Source organism: Mustela nivalis, assembly GCF_964662115.1.
Source record: "Mustela nivalis genome assembly, chromosome: 2".
NCBI classification, from domain to species: Eukaryota; Metazoa; Chordata; class Mammalia; order Carnivora; family Mustelidae; genus Mustela; species Mustela nivalis.
In genome coordinates this window covers 3307625-3326891 of record NC_139021.1, presented here as the reverse complement: position 1 = coordinate 3326891, position 19267 = coordinate 3307625, and the positions used below count along the sequence as shown (strand labels likewise).

General features: G+C 54.4%; 1 protein-coding gene across 2 annotated transcripts in view; it reads right to left on the bottom strand.

Annotated features, from left to right (window-relative positions):
• The window catches only part of TRAPPC9 (trafficking protein particle complex subunit 9), a 491769-nt gene that overhangs the window by 371642 nt on the left and 100860 nt on the right, over positions 1–19267 (bottom strand). For both annotated transcript variants that reach the window (XM_082720692.1, XM_082720693.1), the window contains 4 exons: positions 14385–14530; positions 8476–8561; positions 5163–5289; positions 2442–2574 (listed from right to left, as the gene is read on the bottom strand). In XM_082720692.1, the coding sequence (XP_082576818.1) occupies positions 2442–2574; positions 5163–5289; positions 8476–8561; positions 14385–14530 (492 nt within the window). The remainder of the gene's footprint in view (positions 1–2441; positions 2575–5162; positions 5290–8475; positions 8562–14384; positions 14531–19267) is intronic.

The following is a 19267-nucleotide window of genomic DNA, read 5'->3' as shown; positions in this document are numbered from 1 at the left end:
TGTGCTCCTGCTCTGCCGTGGCCTACTGTGTGCGCACGCGAGCATGTGTGCAAAACTCCTTAACTACTGAATTATGGTAGGGTCTAAGATGAAACAGTGAATTAGTTCAAATGATCCATGAACCACGGCTCTCTAAAAAAATTTTGCAAATCTCATGCTCAGAATTGCCTTGTGAAAACCCGTAGATTAAAGAAGAAACCTTAGATGAACCATTCCGACGGACACCACGGGAACTGGAGGGACAGATCGATGGAAAGTATGCAAAACGGACTCCGCGTCACAGGTGAAAATGACCAGCAGAGGCTGCAGGCCCCCTGGGGTCGTGTGGCATCTCTGTGGTCCACTGGGGCCCAGGCCAGTGGGCGTGCAGCCCCACGTGCAGACCCGAAGCCTGCCGCCTCTCCCCAGAGGCTCCTAGGCCATAGCCCTCAGGTTCAAATACACACACTATGCTCTGGGAGGTTTGGCCCCAAGAGAGCGGGTGGCCACTGAAGGAAAGGGTCAACATTCTCTCTTGGGTAAGGGTCCTCCTGACACCCCGCTCTCTTCCCCCTTGAACCTGAGGGATTTTCCACAGAAAGGGCCGTGAGTCTACGCCATATACTTAACTGAGCCAGAAATGGACAGATTCCAGTCAGCCCACCCAGCAAGCCCAACAGCCTCCCTGCCAGCCGGTGCTTTCTAGCTCTGCTCCTGGCCGCAGACCAAAGACTGGGGTCAGACCCAAGACCTGTTCTATGTGCCGCAAGAGAGCTTCCTAGCCCCACACTGGTCCAAAAGGCAGAAGAGAATGTTCCAGACAGTGCTGGTCTCACACCTCCGGCATCCAAGAGACGATGTTTAAACAAATCAGGCTTATTGAGTCAACCATGCGCCTCCTGGGGGCCTCCCATTACTGGCTCTGAGAGAGAAGTTTTATATCCAAACCACATTTTCAGAAAAAAATACCATAAGGAATCAAGGTGAATGCATTCCTTTACATTTGACACCTTCACAGTTGCTCATGAGTCAGGAATAAACTTCCTCTGTCAAGGAAGGAAGCATGACTCCCGTCCTCACTCTAAATGACTTCCCGTATTATAACATCCTGTCCTTCCAGAGCAAACGCTGTTTGCAATTAACTTGAAATTGCAGACGAGGTACTCAGAAAAACTGAAACACAGCGAGACTAATTACTTTGCATCTGAAACAAACAGGGTGTCAGCCCCCCAGCACCACAGGAGAAGAAGGCAGGAGAAAGCAGAGCCACTGTGCGGCCCGGGGCCTGGCCAACACAGGTGCCATCCATCCCCAAGTCCAGTGTCCCTCGGACAGAGCCAGAACCAGAAAGGGGCGGAGTCCCAGATGAGCAGTGGCAGTAAGGAGATGGCAGTCAGACATGTCCCCTTTTCTGGCCATATTTTTCCTTGCCTGACCATCTGGCCAACTTTTGTGAATCCCGTAAGGCCCGATTTAAACATCACACCTGTGAAGCCTTCCTGAGCCGTGAACGGGAGAGTGGCCTCCCTCTACTTGTTTTCAGGAGCACTTAGCAAACTGGACTATGGTGAGTCTACGTACTCTCCAGACAGGAGCTCCTACAACAGGCAAAGCCTAGGTCGAGGGCATTTCTGGTTAGTGTCTCCTCCGACAGACTGAGCCTAGATCATGTGGCAGGTGTCAATAAATGCATGGTAGTGAATGTGATAGCTCAAGTCACAGCAATATTTACTTTAATCAAAAGCAACACTCAAGGAACGGTCACCTGAAATCAGACACTCCACACTAAAGCCACCAAAATTCATTTTTTAAATTCAGGTATTATTTCCATACAATGAAATTCACTCGTCTCTGTATGCAATTCAATCATTTTTAGTAAATTTACAACAGCCACTGCTAGCCAACCTTTCATCATCCAAACTGAGGATCTTTACATCATACTTTTGGAAGCAATTAAAATGGAAACTCTTGGCTTATGTTACATGGTTATCCAAACGTAACCTGGGATACGAGATATATTGTTGCAACGTCTCCATGCGCAAACATACGTCTCATAAAGAAGGTGGGTGAACACTGGGAAGAAAAACCACAAAGAGTTAACAGCAACGGTTTCTGGGACTCCTGAGATGTATTTCCCTCCCTTCTTCATGCTTTCCTATAAAGTTCCTTAAAAAAAGAAAATCTACTTTTTAAAAGATAGGAATTAACTGTTTTTCACAAAAAGTAGGATTCCAAAGGCTCATCTCCTAGTTTGTTCTGTTCGTGGTAAGAAACACCTCAACTCTGTCCCATCTCACTTCACACAAAGCACAGTGCCTACTGGGTATCCTGGAGAAACGCTTCGCCCGTCTTTTGGTCCTAAGCATCAGGGATGAACTCAGACTTTGGTGCCACTGAAAACGAATGCTCAGGACGATAGTGAAGGGCCCTCTCTTGGGGGACAAGAGATGCCCGCATCCCACCTGGGCAGGGAGGTGCTGATCTGCAGCCTGGGCAGGGCCGGGATGACTTCTACCGCGGAGCCGCCGGTCTTCACCCCGGGGAGGTTATCCAGCAGACAGTCGCTGAAGACGCCGAAGACCGTGGTGTGGTAACCTGGGAAGTGAAACCAAGAGCTTCACAGCCCTGGAAAGGCCTCCAGCCTCGGGCCCCTGTCTGCAGGCCGGCCCCAGTGCAGGCCCCAGTGCAGGCCGGCCCCAGGGCAGGCCCCAGTGCAGGCCCCAGTGCAGGCCCCAGTGCAGGCCGGCCCCAGCAGGGTGGAGCATGCCGCCCCGCCCCAGACCCCAGCTCAGTCTGACGTCAACCCCCCTCCGTCCCACCCACAGCTCAGCCGAAGCCCTGGCTGCCTCACAGAGACGAAGGGGTGACAGTCCCCACAGCCCCACCTCACGGGACCCCTGGGTCCAAGGGAAAGTGTGTGTGGGTCTTCGTCAGCTAGAAATCTCTAGGCAACTTAATACCACTTCTCAGGACTTGGAGAATTTGCTTTTCAAACGTGCCTGTCACTAAGAGAGTGGGAGCTAGTGCTCCTTTGCAGGACGGAATGGGACGGAGTAAGTGTCTGAAAAATGATTCAGACTCTTCCATGGAGAGATGAAAGTTCAAGAGCCAATTACTGTTGTAACTGCTACGGGATGCGGCAAATCTGCCATTTGTGTCCAAGCGCTGTGATCAAAGATTAGCGAATTCTCCGTGCAAAAAGAAAAAAAAAAAAAAAACTCCACTGGTTAGATAAGCACTTAAAATTATTTAAGCAGAGCTTTAAAATGGCTTTTGAAATTTCGAGAGATAATTATTATAAACAGTGTTCACTGTGTAAGAAAATTAAACAACATGCATGGCTATGTGCTTCAGGAAAGGACCTCTGTGCAGCACCAGGAACCAGAGGAGAAAGGTGGTTAGCTCGGGGGAGTCAGGGCCCGACGGCACCCCCAGCGGCTCCTTCACCATCTGCCAGTGGCAACTGGTTCCTCTCGCAACCTAAAATCATCAATTCACAGCATCTATGCTGCCTTCCTTTCGAAATATATTTCCTAAAAGACCTAATTTAACTTGCAAACGTGTTCCTCCATGGAAGTCCACATCTGGCAATATGCCCCCTCCTCTTTTTCTTTCCAGAAAACCTGAGTTACTTTTGTTCTCCATTTCTTAATTAAAATCAATCATTTTCCTTTCCTTATGTACCGCTGAAGAGGACTGCAAAGAAATGCAAAACCTGATGACAAGTCCTGTTATGTCTAATGATATTTCGGATAACACGAGGTCAGGCCCTCTACTTCCCACAGAAGGTGCGCCAAAGATGAACGCGACTGGTCTGTACCAACTCGGAGCTCGGTTACTAAGGCTCTGACTTCTTATCCAGTGGGTATCGGTTAGTAATTAGGGGTCAAGGCCATCAGTCCTAAGTTTTTCCCCTCTCATCTGTCTTGACTCTACTCCCGGCCACGGCTGTGACCCTACCTTGGTCCTTCCATCCCGGGGCGACACCAACAGCTTCCTAGTTGGTCTCCCTGCACCCAGCCTAGCCCAGCACCAGCCCGTACTCCAGAGAGCGGCCTGGAGGTCCCTTTGCAAGGCTTCTCTGACCGGATCTCTCCTCCCATGAAATGCAGCCCCGCGGAGAAAGCCAGCACCCCTTAGCCCTTCTGGGTCTGGCCTCTGTCTCCCTTCCCAGCCCTGTCACTACCACCCCTCCGCCTGGGACAAGATCCTCGGAGCCACCACCAAGTCCCCAGCACTCCACGGGTCTCTGGACCAGCCGTTCTCTGTGTTTGGAAGCCCCCTACTCCCCACCCCATTCATTCGGATAATTCCTAGCTGGCCTTCAAACCTCAGGGTCCCTTAGTAGGAGGAAGTCCTTCTCGACCCACTCCCCTTCTGGGTCACCTCTCCCCACATTCCTGGCAGTCGTGTGCAGGGCCCCTCAGTGCTTGCTGCAACGTCCTAACCCAGCGTGACGCCCCCCACCCACCCACCACAGACACCACGTCACCAAGTGACTGGAGGTCTGGAGACCCACCGCACACCAGGGAGTGGCACGGCGGATGAGGCCAGTGAGCAGCTGCCTTCGGGGGCAGCGCGCTGCCTGAGTACCCAGCAGGGGACCTGACCCAGCACGGAGGACAGTCTCCAGAGGAAAGGAAGTCTGAGCTAAGAGCTGGAGGGAGCCGGGAGCAGCTGAGTCTGGAAGTGTGCCAGCAGAAGGAAAAGCACAGGCGAGCTTCCAGAACAGCAAGGAGCCCAGGAGAGGGACGGACGGGTGCCTCAGGAGGAGGGGAGGGGCATGCGGCAGATCAGACACAGAGGGTCAGACGCCAGTAGGGGTGGGGATGGCGGATCCCGCACGCACGGGGGTGGCCAAGGGGAGAGGAGGTCAGACCAAGCGTGGGGAAGCCAGCGGGTCAGTGGATCCTGACAGCAGGGGGAGCCTGTGGGCACGTCTGCAGCCCCAGTGGGACAGGAACCAGAGGCCTGACACAGAGCAGGACCCCTCGCACTGTAGGGAACGCTGCGGGCCCACTGCAGCCCATGCACGCCAAGCCACTCCTTGCCATGGCACGGCCCCAGTATCTCTGAAGCAAGCAGTCGGAACCACCCCTGGGGGACCAGGGATAGGCCTCAGCGGGGCAGACAGGGCTTCGGGAGTCCCGTTCGACCTGCAAGCAGAAAGCCGGTCTCCTTACCGTTGACAGTAATCGTTCCAGTCGTCTGCGGGACCCCAACGAGAGTCACCGGGTAAAGACCGGACTCGGCGGGCAGGGAGAGCGCCGCAGGCAGAGACTCGAACTCCACTCCGCTGGTCAGGAGCCCCTAGAGCAAGCGACAGCGGCGTGAGGGACACAGCTCACACGCCGCCGTGTCACCGCGCCCTAGGGGCCGAGGGCATCGGCTGAGGGGCAACCCCAGGCCTGTGGGGGTAGGGACAGCGATGCACGGCCGTCATCAAGCCCCGCAGACAGCTGCGGCGACAGCCAGAAGCATGCTTCACACGCACGACTTTGAAAGGGAAAGCCCTGGCTGTCTGAACAGCCCCATCTCGACGTCAGCCCTGCTGGCTGTGCCTTTCCTCTGTGGTTTTGTTGCTTTACCAAACTGGAATGTAAATGTAAAGAAAAATAAAATACGTGAACATAAAGAGAAAAAGGAAGTACGGAACTGTATCATCAACTACTATACCTCAGCACGACTATGAATTATCAGTTCACCTCACTACGTGCCAGGCTACACGCGACAGGAACGAGACAGTGTCCCCGGCTCCGAGGAGCTGCCCCAGGTTGTAGATGTGTGGGGCTGCCCATGCTCAGCGCTTCTCAACACTGTACAGAGGCCCCACCTGGCACAATAGGCAAGAAACAGAAACTATAGGGAGGCAGACAGTTACTCACAAAACACAAAACTGTAAATGTAAAAACCAACGGAATTGACAGTGGGACTTGAACTGGCAAGTGCTTCTGCGAAGTCACAAAGTCAGCATAAAGAGAAGCAGAGGTATTTCTATCATCTGGCAATAAACAAAAGAAATTTGAAAATAAAACACAGAAACACCATTCACTAAGAGATCAAAAATGTCCACCGCGAGGGAACACAGCGATGAGCGCTGTGTACTCGTGGGAAATCTGCAGCCGGCCGGGGAGTCGCAGAGCCCAGCCCCGCACATAGGAGAGGCCCCGGCTCCTTCCCGTGTTTGTCTTCTGTATGGGCCGCAGCCTGTGCAGCCCTGACCCCACTCAACATGCTCCAGGACGGAGCGAGGAAGCCAGCTCCATGGTGCTGGGACCTCAGTCCTCCACTGGGCGAAGGCGAGAGAGGGTCCTGCACGGACGGGCTAGGGCTGGCAGCACCGCGGCAAAGTCTGGCTCGTCCAGTTCTGCATGTGTATCGTGCACATGCGTGTGTGCGGGCACAAGTGCATGTAGGTTTATATGTAACTACACGTCTACGTGTGCATGCACACCTCTCCTCCGTCTACAGGAAGCACCCAGAAGCAGGTGCTCTGGCGGCAAGGAGCACGCCTGTGCCACACTTTGAGCCAAAGCACAAAACGATCTGCGTGAGGGACAGGGGCGGTGGGCAGAAGTGCGGGCACAGAAAGCACGTGGACGGCTACTGTCTTCAGGCAAAATGCACCACATTTCATCTCTTCTAAAAATAGCGAGAGCGAATATGACCGCCTGTTAACAGTCGTCAGATCTGGAAGGTGGGTACTGGGGAGCTCCTTATTCCCCGTTACCATCTCACGTGCTTGAAATAGTTCATAACTTCATTTGTTAATGCTTGAACTCTTTCATAATTTCATTCTTTAAATTCTGACCATGATTTGTGGCCTACCTTCTAGTGGCAATTTTTATTTTACTCTTTGTTCTTCCTAACTTTTCATTAAAAAGCACATACTACTTTTAAAACCAGATTAAAAAAACTACCTTTTTTTTTGGAAGAGAGAGAGTGCAGGGGGCAGGCCAGCGAGGGTGAGGGAGCAGCAGAGGAAGAGGGAGAATCTTAACCAGGCTCCACACCCAGCACAGAGCCCAAGGTGGGGTTCAGTCTCACAACTCTGAGATCACGACCTGAGCCGAAATGAAGAGTTGGGTGCTTAACCAACTGAGCCACCCAGGTGCCCCTGAAAGCTACTTAAAAATTTTTTTAAAAAGTGTTAGACCAACGGAGCATCTGACACTTGAGGCACTTTGGGGGAAAATCCTCTGAGCAATTATTCCCTGCTCAAGCCAAGAGACAGAAAGTCATTAAAAGACCTGACCCGAAAGCCAAACCCTAGAGCCGGCAGTTTCTTGCACGACAAGAGGGAGACAACACGCATCCCCACTGGCTTGCTCTCTGAGTGACCTCAGGGCTGTAGGCCTCACATGCATTCAAGTTTCTCAGAGCTCTAATGAATTCTAGAAACCTCTGCCTCACGCCGAGAGCTGGTCCTCACCTTCAATAACCACCAGTCGGCCTCGTAACCTCCCGCTCATCATTGATTTCTCAGCTGACTCCTTGTCTCTCCCAGAAAGTCCCCCTCAGCTCTCCACGTGGGCCCTGGAGCACCTCGTGCACCCAAAGCACTGACCACGACAAGGACCAGGTCCTTCAAGTGCCTTGCCCACGGCCAAATACATGGCATGAGCAGTCACCAAGATAGCTTCACAGAAAGCCCCACTCCTTCCCCTGAATGTGAGTCATAAAACTCTAATGAATGACATGAACCATCTCACAACATCCTTTGCAAGAGTCTGAAAAAGTCACGAAGCAGGACCACCTGCTAATCCATAGTATTAGGTAACAACCCAGAGCACCGAGCCGCACCGCATAGCAACACACGGCACTAGGTGATGAGCCACAGTACGCAGCAGCGCTACATAACAAGCAGCACACAGAAGACTTGGGACACGGGACCTGCACGGCAGGCGGGTGGCTCTGGTCTGGGACCTCCAGAATGAGCCTGGAGAGCCCATACACATCTCCTTCCCACTGACCACAGAATTAGGTGAGCGGCTCCAGCAGACAGCTCTACAGAAAGAGCCTTTAATGCCGGCACCAAACACGGAAACAGAACACTGGATTTAAGCGTCGAGAGAACGCTCCCACTAGCGGTGCGATAATTTATGCTCCTACTGTCCAGACCGTGCTCTTCCCTCTAGCCCTGACCGTCTTATCCTCTTGCAGCAGTAAGGTAAGGCCCACACGGAGCGGCCAACAGAACATACACTTTGTAACCTCCGCCGATCTCAGGTGCATTTCAACACAATCACTCCACGGCTCGCAGCCAGTCACCCACACGCGACGCGACGCATGTGCCCAGCAGGGGTCTGTTCACTGATCCAAACGCTGAGTGCCCAACACTAAAGGCACGGGAATGACAAGACGTGGTCTTCCTTCACAGAAACCTCTTAATCTTTGGCAAAACAAATATAAGAACAGATCTATACCATGGGATCCATGCCACAGATATTAAGTAAGAAACAGCCCCCTGTGAAGGTGGTGGCGGCCAATACGTACCATGTTTTCGACTCGGAGCTCAAACGGCATTGGGTTGTACACCATCAGCTGGACTTCACACACGTCTCCTTGAACCCACTGGAAATCTACAGACGCACACACAGAAGAACCTAGGTATTAGTTGGGATTTCTGCGTATTTCACAGGGTTTCAGATTACTCCTCTGGCGATTTATTTTTCCAGTGAAACAGCAGGCGTTATGTTCATCTTTAGATGAAGTCACAGCTAGCGTGACTGCAGCCGGCTCTGAACAGGCAGGTCAGCACTGCCCCTTGGATGCTTCGTCACAGGAGTTTCTCACCATCTTCGGCACGCTGAATTCAGGTCGGGGTGTCAAACCCAACATTACAAATCAGCCCAGACAGCGCCATTCCTGGTACCAGCCTGCACGTCACACAGACCTTCACTGGCCCAGAGGCTGGTACTTTGGAAGACGGTGCTGCAGGCCACTTTAAGTGACATACAGAATGACTCCTCTGTCCCCTCCATAAGAGGTCCCACTGCACTGAAGGTAAATCGAGGATCAATCCCTGCTCACATCATCATTAATGATGTCGGAAAGAAGACAATCTCCTCTCCAAGCCTCAGTGTGTCAGATCCTCTGGGGGAGGCCCCTCCTCGAGGTTCTATCCCAGAAACCACAGACTCGATCCCATCCAACGGCTGCCCAGCATCAGGCCCTCCGCCCTCGGAGCCACGCCACACTCTTTACACAACATTGCAGGGACCGGCCCGGTAGGAAGCTGCCCGGATTTCTCACTGCTTGCCCAGCACCTAGGACAGTGCATGCAACAGTGCATGCAACCTTCTCTCCTCAGCTGCCAGGTCCTTTAGGAATGTCACCTCACCTGACCGTCAGAAGAAGCCTCTGAGTCAGTGTCTCTTGTCCTCTACTGCACCCAGGCAAACGGGATCTGGTCTGAGGGGGTGAGGGGAAGACTGCAGTGCACAGCCTGTGCAGGCCAACTTGACCTTTACACTGACCTTGACCTCAGCACTGAGCTTGGCCATGTCCCAAAGTCCCAGCGCAAATGACAGAAAACCCTTTACCTCTGTGCTTGAGCTCAGGACCCGAGCCACAACACAACTGCACAGAGCTGAACTGGGCTGGTGGCAACACTAGCAACCAGGAGACAGAGAGATGGGTCGATCAGTCCGAGTGACCGTGCAGACGGTCTCGACAACTGTGCCCAGGGCTTTCTTCTTCTCTCACGCTCCACGCCCCCTGCTGTGATGATAACTCCCCCAATTATACACAAAGATTCATTTATAGAGCTTGGAATTTTAGGTTAAAGATACGTGATTCTTCAAAGCTCTAGGCAGGTCTTTGCTGATGAGAATACTGCGGAAAACATACTAGAAGCCACAGAATATAAATTACATTTTCCCACCCATGGGTATTCAACAAATAGCATGCATGTTGGCCGAGGCGTCTGTTACGTTTCAGAAAAAAATCCTGCATCATCCGCTGAATTTATCCTCAGCCCAGATGAGCAGGGCTCCTGACTGTGATGACTAAACCATTTTCCAGAGAAAGAAATCCCTGGGCTTTGAGTCCTAAACCCTGGCTGGAGACTGAGCCGGGCACTCACTAGCTGTCCGACCACTCGGCTCCATCTTCACTTTCTCATTTGCCAGCGGGGCGGAACACCGGGCGGCCTGTGCAGTGGCACCGATCACGGGACAACGTCTGCTAAAGCCCTCGCAACAGGTGAGGGAGTTGCTTCCATAAAAAGAAGGCTTCACAATTTGAGAATGGACAATACAGAGGCCGGACTGGCCCCAGGAGGGTTAGGGGGTTGGAGCTGCAGCCACATGGGCCCGGGCAGAGGAGGCAGGGGTGGGGGAGGGGACTAATGCTGTGCTGTCACAGGCTCCGAAGTCTTCATAATTTCTGAAAAGGGGCCCCACAAGTCAAGTAGCTAGTCCTAAGAAGGAGTTGCACACCTCCAGTCTCCCAAGTAACCTCCACAAGTTTTTCTAAACAGAATGAGTGAAAGCTTCCTAAAAACACTCTTTAGGGGAGAAAGCATATGGCCAACCCCAGCGAGGCCAGAAACTCCCAGAGGGCCCAAAGGGGAGAAGCTTCGACTTGACGTTGGATCTAGGTCTGCCCAGAGAGTGATTTGCCCACCTCAAAAGCCAAGAAGACAGGGGCGCCTGGGTGGCTCAGTGGTTTGGGCTGCTGCCTTCGGCTCGGGTCATGATCTCAGGGTCCTGGGATCGAGCCCCGCATCGGGCTCCCTGCTCCGCAGGAAGTCTGCCCCCCCCCTCTCTCTGCCTGCCTCTCTGCCTACTTGTGATCTCTGTCTGTCAAATAAATAAATAAAATCTTTAAAAAAAAAAAAAAAAAAAAGCCAAGAAGACAGAGGCGGAGCAGGACCCGAGTCTTCCCCTCCAAAGAGGCAAAGGAGGCTCCCACGGGCAGACAGGCCCCACTCGGGGGAACGCCACGGCAGTGCGTCCAGGAGCCCCCGGCCCTCCCTGGCCTACCACGGTGCCCGCCCAGCTTCCCTGCTTCCAGTCCTCTCAAGCTTGTCCTCCGGAGCAGGGGCCCCTGGGCTGGAGGGGGAGCCTCTCAAAACCACCAGACTGAAGACAGCAGGTCAAAGACAAACTTTCGCCACAAATGCCTGCTTGGTCGGCCTGTGTCCCCAGACAACCAAGAGACACTTGCGGCTCACTGTGTCACTCCTCCAGGTTAACAAACACTTACGGCCAGCACTGGCCCCTCATCAGATGCTGGGAGCTGCCGGACCACGGAGCCGGAGCCACCACCACAGCCCCCCCCAGCCAAGGCTGCCGCAGCTGCCACCACCAGCACAAGCGGAGCCATGTCACCTGGAACCACTGCCACCACCACTGGTAGGGCCTCCAGGAGCAGAACGGCCTCCACCTTCCTGCACCTTCAGCCCACGTGAGGGCCTCCGTGGCCGACCCAAGAGCACCCGGCTGGCAGGGAGCAGGGGAAACGTGGTTTTCAGGCTTTCAGCCCAAGCAGCACGGTGACAATGGCGGGCGGGGGTCAGAGGACCGAGCGGCCGCACCTGGCCACCAGCAAACCTCTGTGTGGCCTGGGTCTGTAGCCCTTACAACGCCTGACCCGCAGCGGGGGTAGTTCATGCCTGCGTGACAGACGCAAGAGCACGCGGGCAACATCGTCACCCAGAACGCAAATGGAAAACACTCCCACACTGTCAGAGAAAGCTCAAGGCCTCCTCATTTTAAACAGATGAGAAATAGTTAAAGTTCAAGAAAGGCAAGGATTCCACACTGCAGAAAAGGAGATTTTTCTCCACTTCGGCCCATCTCTGTTTATTCAGTGGCACTAATCAGAGCCAGCCGTGGTCTTATCTGTGGTCCGCTTGCTCGTTCTTACTACTGCTCGAAAGGACTGCTGAACACTTCCCTCCAGCTTCTACCCACACCTCATGACAACAGGGACGTGACTGCTTGTCACCACGAGAACCACAGGGCCACGGCCACCACACGCCTCACCAACAGGAGAAACTCCAGGGAGTCTACTGCTGGAAGAAAGACTGAACCAACTGAGATACGCACACGCGCATGCGCACAGATACACAGATACACGTGCGTGTTTGCACATTCAGATACACACACAGATACACGCACACACACAGATACACGGACACATGGACACGTGCACACACACTCAGAGACTAGTAGTTTGCTACACACTCGGGGCTCCAAATTTCAGAAATTTATCAGAATTTACAATTCGATGCCATTTTTCAAGGACATGTCCCCAAATTCCTTCCTCTACTGTCTTCTTGTTTTAAATAACCAACAACAGAGCCCCCGAGCCCCACCTTGCTCTTGGAGAGACAACCTCACCATCAAGGGAGCCTCCAGGGCACCTTCCAAAGTTGGAGGTGGGCCCACTCCTGCCGGCCCTGTGCTAACGGCCCATCCAAGCTCAGCAGGGAAGCCAGCAGGTCCTGCTGGTGACAGTTCTACGGTTTGAGACAACTTGATCTACATCTCATCTTGACCTCCCACTCATGTGTCTCTGGCCTGCCTGCTGCCTGCACTGACCCGGAACACCTGTGCAGGGCTGGGACGGTGCACCGTGTGTGCTCTGCACAAGGGAGAAAACCACACTTGCTCCAAGAACAATGAGCTGAGCTACAACGCCCTTGGATCAAGCATGGTGTGAATAAAGAAGGGTTTGTCGTAACACAAGAGCAGCGGGTCTGTTTAGTGTCCCAGCCCACTCATGCCCTCTGTCTCAGGAACAACCTGCTCCCTTAGGAAACACTGTGTTTTTAAGGTGTTCAAATAACTAATTGTGAATAAGGCTTATTATGAGATGCTTGCAGCTACGAAGGCATTTTAGAAACTCTCTAGAAACTCTTCCCTGAGACCATGGGATGTGCCTAACTCTCAAACTGTCCCTCTGGCCTTGAGCCCCAGGGTGCCGGCCAACAAGCACGGGAGCAGCAGGAGCCAAGGCCTGCTCCAGGTGCTTGAGCAAGTCACCTAAACTCCCTGAATCTCAGTTTCCTTACTGTAAAATGGGGTTCATAATATCTTTTATTTTATTTTTATTTTTATTTTGTTTTATTTTTTCAGTGTTCCAACATCATTGTTTATGCCCCACACCCCGCGCTCCATGCAATACGTGCCCTCCTAAATACCCACCACCGGGGGTTCATAGTATCTACCCACTCCTTCCCACATCTGGGCAACACTCTCCTAACCGCCGTCAGCATGGCAGTGAGCAAATGGAGGGAGGGGACAGAAACCGACAAACAGGGACAGAAGGACTGTGAAGAGAACCGGGCCTCGAAGGCACGCAGCACTGGGGGGGCATCCCGTCTGGCGACGGCCCGGGGAGGAGCCTCGGCAGAGGGCACAGCCAGGACCAAGACTGCTCTGTTCCTAGAACAGACCCGTGCGGCTGGGTCTGAGGAGTGGGGGCAGCTGAGAGGAGCCGCAGAACAGAGGCAGGCAGAGCGCCGCAGGGCGCCGCGGGGGAGCTGGAACGGCCGGTGCGTGAGGGCACCTGCACCGGGGACGAAGGCCCTCCTCAAGCCAGCCTGCCTTTCTGCTGTATCCAGGGCACGGGGTTCTGAGTAGAAATAAAAGAGAAGAAGAAAGCACTGCACTTCAAAAGCAGAGAGCCAAAGCTTCTCGGGTCTTGTGCTGAAACTCCTCCGAGAGCGGGCAAGTACCCACCAGAGACGGGCCTCTCCACCCTTTTTTTGACACGGTGACACACAGGCTCACGACTGGCAGTGACCAGCACCATCATCCAAAACGTCAGGGGCCCGAGGGAGCGGGAGCTGGCCAAGAACGCCTGCAGCCAGGCCAGGCCTCGGGAAGGAAAGAGTGGGTGCCACAAGCTCTGGGTCTGCTGGGAGGAAGGAGGGGGCAGGGCTGGGACCCAGTGTGGAGCTTGGCACATAGAGAAAAGCACATTAAGAGTCTCAAGAATGTATGCGGGCTCCTGCTCTACTCCGAAACGTGGCTCCACCGGTCCCCAGTGCCCCACCAGACCCCTCAGAATCGGCATCTTCAGCTCCCAGGCAAACAAGGCCTGGGCTACAAGGGCCAGCAGAGACTGTCACACGGTTCCCGTTCCCCAGGCTGGTCTAAGTGCAAGTCACCCTCTGATCTCGGACGATCCTGAAGCCACTCTGGGCTCAGATGATCCCTCTCCTGTTGTCCTGATAACAGAGGTCTTCCAGTTTCTAGAACTTCCGCAGACTCACCCTGGATGGAATCGGTTTTAAAAAATCAGATCTAGCTCAGGGTTCTGACAATGGCAGCAAATTGCATAAACCGAGATGAGCTTATCCAGACATATGGGAACAGACCGGGATCTAGAAAAGCTGCTGGAGGCCAGGCGGCACGGCACAGCCGGAAAGCCAGGAGGAAGGCGCCTACCTATCTTCTTGTTCCGCTCTTCCCCACGGTTGTGGGCGATAATTGGTGAGTAGATGAACGGGCTCTTGGTCGACACGTTCTGGCCCAACAGGCTTTTCATCTTCTGTGGCCGGAGGCTGGCAGGAAGGTTCAACAGCTTCACATGCCTAGGGTTTCAAACACAACACAAATACTTCAGCAGCCTTGTTAGCACGGCTCCGACACAAACACTATCAAATTCCATGCGTCAGAAAAACGGTCTGCGGCGCAACAGAGGGAAAGACACTCCGGCTCGGCAGGACAGAGCAGATCGTCGCTGCACGTGGTCACTCGGGACCATCCCAGGCAGCAGCCGCGCCCCGCACCGGCTCCGGCGGCCTTGAGGACCAGGCCGAAGTCCGCACCACACGGCCCGCCAGCTGTATGACCGTGCACGGGCGCCTTGCCTCCTTCCCCCCTGGGGCTCCTAGTCCACAGAACGCACCCAGGGGCCTGCCTCGCACGCTCCCGCGAGGGATCGCATCAGGGCTCGGGAGCGACTGCTCAGCAAGGCCAGTTCTCTCCTCCCGCCGCCTGCCTCCCTCCCTCCTGGCGGCCGCGCCCCCAGCACACAGGAGAGCAGCCCCGACTGGAAGGGCCCAGGACTCCACATGCAGAGGTAAAGAGCGCTGTCTGCGACACGGAGAGCCAGGGCGCCTGTCCATCAGCACAGCCTGCATTCACACCGCCCTCCCCGCCACGGAGGTGAGCCCATCGCCACTCACACTCCCATCGGTCGTGTTTACTTGGCACGCACGGATGTGGGCCTCCGGAGCGTATGCGGGTCCCCGCTCACCACCCTGTACACATCGTGTCAACGAGACGTCCCGGCCACCCTCCTAGCCTGGCTTCCATGACCGACCCCCACGTCATCAGTCAGGACACGGACACCACAGAGACAATAAACTGCCCAAATCACACGGCTGGGAGCTGGTGACAGCTGAAACCTGGGAGGCAAACGGGGTTAGGTTCTGGAATGTTCCGAGGCAGGGACACGGGGTGGCCCAGCGGGGACCCTACCCGCGCTCCTGTCCTGTGTGTGTGTCACCTCCTTGCAGGCAGGTAAGGCCAGGGGGTGGTAAGGGGGTCATGCGTGTCCCCCGGGACTTTTCATTTTATTTTCCTTTCAGCTCCTTCAGGATGCCTTTTTTCATATTTTTTTGTTTTTGTTTTTGTTTTTTCTTAAGTCCTCTCTACACCCAACATGAGGCTCAAACTCACAGCCCCAAGATCAAGAGCCACATGTCCCATCAACAGAGCAGCCGCGTGCCCCTTTTCATATATACTGTTATCAGTCTTGCTGGATAAAGTATTCTTGGCTGCATGTTCTTCTCATTGAGGGCCCTGAATACGTCTTGCCAGCCCTTTCTGGCCTGCCAGGTCTCTGCGGACAGGTCTGGCGTTATTCTGATGGGCCTCCCTCTGTACGTAAGGAGCCTCTTTGCCCTGGCGGCTTTCCAGAGATTATACCTACAATTGTGATTCCTCATATATATTGTCATCCATTCATCTGTTGACGGGCGTGGGGTGTTTCCGCACTTGGCCATCATGAACGACGCTGGGATAAACACGGGGTGGGGTGCACACATCTCCTGAGACCCTGTTTTCATTCCCTTTGGACACATACCCAAGAAGCAGGATTGCTGGGTAGGGCTCTGTTAATGTGCTGAGGAACCTCCACAGTGGTCAGACTGATTTGACCCCCCCAGCACTGCTCGAGGACCCCTGCCCCTTGCCCCCAACTTCCAGATGACCGCCGCCACAACAGATGCGAGGGGGATTTCATCGCGGTTTCCATGTGCCTCTCTGTGATGGTGAGCAGCCATCGGGACTGATGCCTGCAGCCGACGGGACGTCACACAACCAGGAGACAGCGCTCTGAAGCAGCGCCCCGCCCTCCAGCTCTCCTCCCCCCACCGCAGGGATCCCGGAGGCCAGAGGTGGGCAAGGGACGCAGGCTCTGGCGCGCTGAGGAGCCCCGGGGTCGGCCCTGGAAAACTGTCCGGCTTGCACTGAATTTCATGTGAGTGAGACATAAGCCCTTGTAGTAAGGGTTAATCTTTCTCTGATTTCAGGGTCAGTATTCTGGCCATGGTGCAGACTAACCTATATTGACTTTAAAAGACCCCGTTTCAGAGTCCACAAAGCACTGCGCTCTCGCTGCAGGGATCCCGATGCCTGGGGCAGTCCTGCCCTGAGCATGCACACCCCGCCAGCCCTCAGCTGTCGCTCACAACGCCCCACGCCCCTCCCTGGACCATCACTGACGGCCACACACATGGCTCCTGTCCGTCTCCCACAAAAATCCACGGGAGCCGACGATCCTCGAAGCCAAGGACTGTGTCTCGTTCTCCTGCTCTGACTCCCTTGTCTTCACACACACTCCGCTAAGCTCTCTTCATGCAGGATCGGAATCACTTAAAATTTCTTGCCTGTTTCACTTCAGCTGTGAGCTCTCCAGGGCAGGGGCACCTGGGCACCTGGTGCCTGCTATCATACTTTGATAGACAGCTCAGTAAATACTGAATGAATAAATGCCCAAGAGTTAAGTTTTTTATTTTTTTAAAGATTTTATTTACTTATTTGTTTGTTTATTTATTTGGGAGAGAGCACGAGCAGGGCACCGGTGGGAGGAGGAGGCAGCAGACCCCCCACTGGGCAGGGAGCCCGACTCAGGGCTCGATCCCAGACCTGAGCTAAAAGTAGACACTAACTGACTGAGCCGCCCAGGCAGCCCTGGCATTTGTTTTTTAGAATTTCTTCCTTTACTTGAGAGCAAGAGAGTGTGCGCACTCAAGCCGGGGAGGAGGATCAGAGGGAGGAGAGAATCCCCAGCAGACTCCCCGCTGAGTGCGAAGCCTGACACGGGGCCGGATCTCACAACCTGAGATCATGACCCGAGCCAAAATCAAGAGCCGGGTGCTCGACCAACTGCACCACGCAGGTGCCTCCAAAAGCTGAATTTCTAACTCGGCTCCCAAATCGTTCAAAATGTTGAACTCGAGCCTGAGCAGCTCGTATTAAGAGTTTCGACCCCAGCCGTTTGCAAGTGTGCCAAAAACACCCATGCGCTGTGCCGGGACCAAGACGAGCACACGTGAAGCCGGCCGAGCCAGCAGGCCTGGTGTGGGTCTCCGGCCGCACACGCCCAGCCCAGAGGCACTCTCCGGCAGGCAGTTCAGTCGGCCGGAGAAGCAGATTTAGGGAGTGTGCAGACGCTGACCACCATCTAAAGGACCCGCCCGGTATGGGGCTGGCGCAGACCGCTTCACCCCTGCACCTCAATCTTTCCGCCTATAAAACAGGGACAAGCTCGGCTCGCTGAGGACAGCTCCGTTCCCTGTACTGTGCTGCCACATCCTCAGAGGGACAGTCCTGACCTCACGGTGCCCCTCCCTCACTCCTCCTAAGGGAGGGGGCCAGTGTGGCAGGAGAACCAGGCTGTGCAATACTCAACCTCTTCTCTTGGGGCCATCTGCCCACAGGGGGCACTTTCTGTCATACTGTCCCTACAGAATGAAAGATATGGTCAGCCAGAAAAGTAACCCAACAGTGGCCACGGGGTTCATACATAACTCAAAACTTAGTATCAAATACCTTCTTATGAAATGTATCCTATGAGAAAAATAATCACACAAGGCACATGACCTACAGCACACAGCTCCTTCAGCATGGATCCCCCAGAACCAGTAACACCACATTCAGTCTACGAAGCCGCCTACAGGAAAGAGGAGTTCCAGGGATCAAGTGTCCAAAGCAGGACTTGCCTGGAGAGATTTGGTTCGGACACTGCCGCCAGTCGGAGGCCAGCTGTGCTCAGCGGGCTCCGGCTGACGGGACCGTGCGGGGCCCTGCAGGGCAATGGCCGGGGGCCTGATCTAACACCCACGGGCAACAGGAGGGTCGGGGAGACCGGCTTACCTCCTCTCCCTTGGTTTTGAGGAATCCACTGACCTTCCTCACAGCAGAAACATACCTAAGAACCCGCGAGGTATCTCTGCGCAGATGGGCAGTGACTCACATGGCCACACCTGGCCGGGCACGACGGACAAGGCTGGCAAGCGCACACAGGCCACCAGGTCAGTGACATGTGAGCGCCTGCTCTCACTCCTGACAGGACCACACGCCTCTCACGATCCCCACAAAGCCTAGGGTGAGCTCCGTCGGGGAGGTCACGGGTGTGGAGGAAAGATTCTGGACATGCTGCACCTGAGGAGGTCCTGGGAGCCCCACCCGGCCGGCCTGGGATCTGGGAGTCCGACCGTCCTGTTTCATCAACCAAGGAAACCGCCCGGACTCTCACGGCCTTCTAAGCCCTTTTCTGAATAAATACCTGTCATCCTGACTCAGATAACAGAATCAACTTAAAAGTTGAGCGTGTGACGCTTGATCGTGCAGCTGTGAGTGGGAGCCCCACACTGTGTGCGGACATGACTTGAGAATGAACTCTCTGGGGCGTCTGGGAGGCTCCCGGTCTCAGCCCAGGTTGTGATCTCAGGGTTCTGTTTCAGCTCTGTGCTCAGCAGGGTGACCGCCTGAGGTCTGTCCCTCTCCCTCTGCCCCTCCCCCTGCTTGTGCACATGGGCGCTCGCTCGCTAAGAATAAACAAACGAGAGCACCAAAGCCACTCCAAAGCTACTCAGAGGTCATTCTAACCGAAGGGTTTGGTCCTTGCCCATTAAAATACCCTCATTCACTCTAGAGCTCTCTGCCAGACTGAAGGAGCTCAGTGTTAGCTCATCAGAACCAACCAGCTAAAGCCCCTTCAGCCTGCCTCCAGTCCCCCCTCTGGAAAGCCCCACGGGTTCGCTGGAAATGGCGTCTAAGTTTTACATCATTTCTTCCTTAATAATTCACAACTTGCG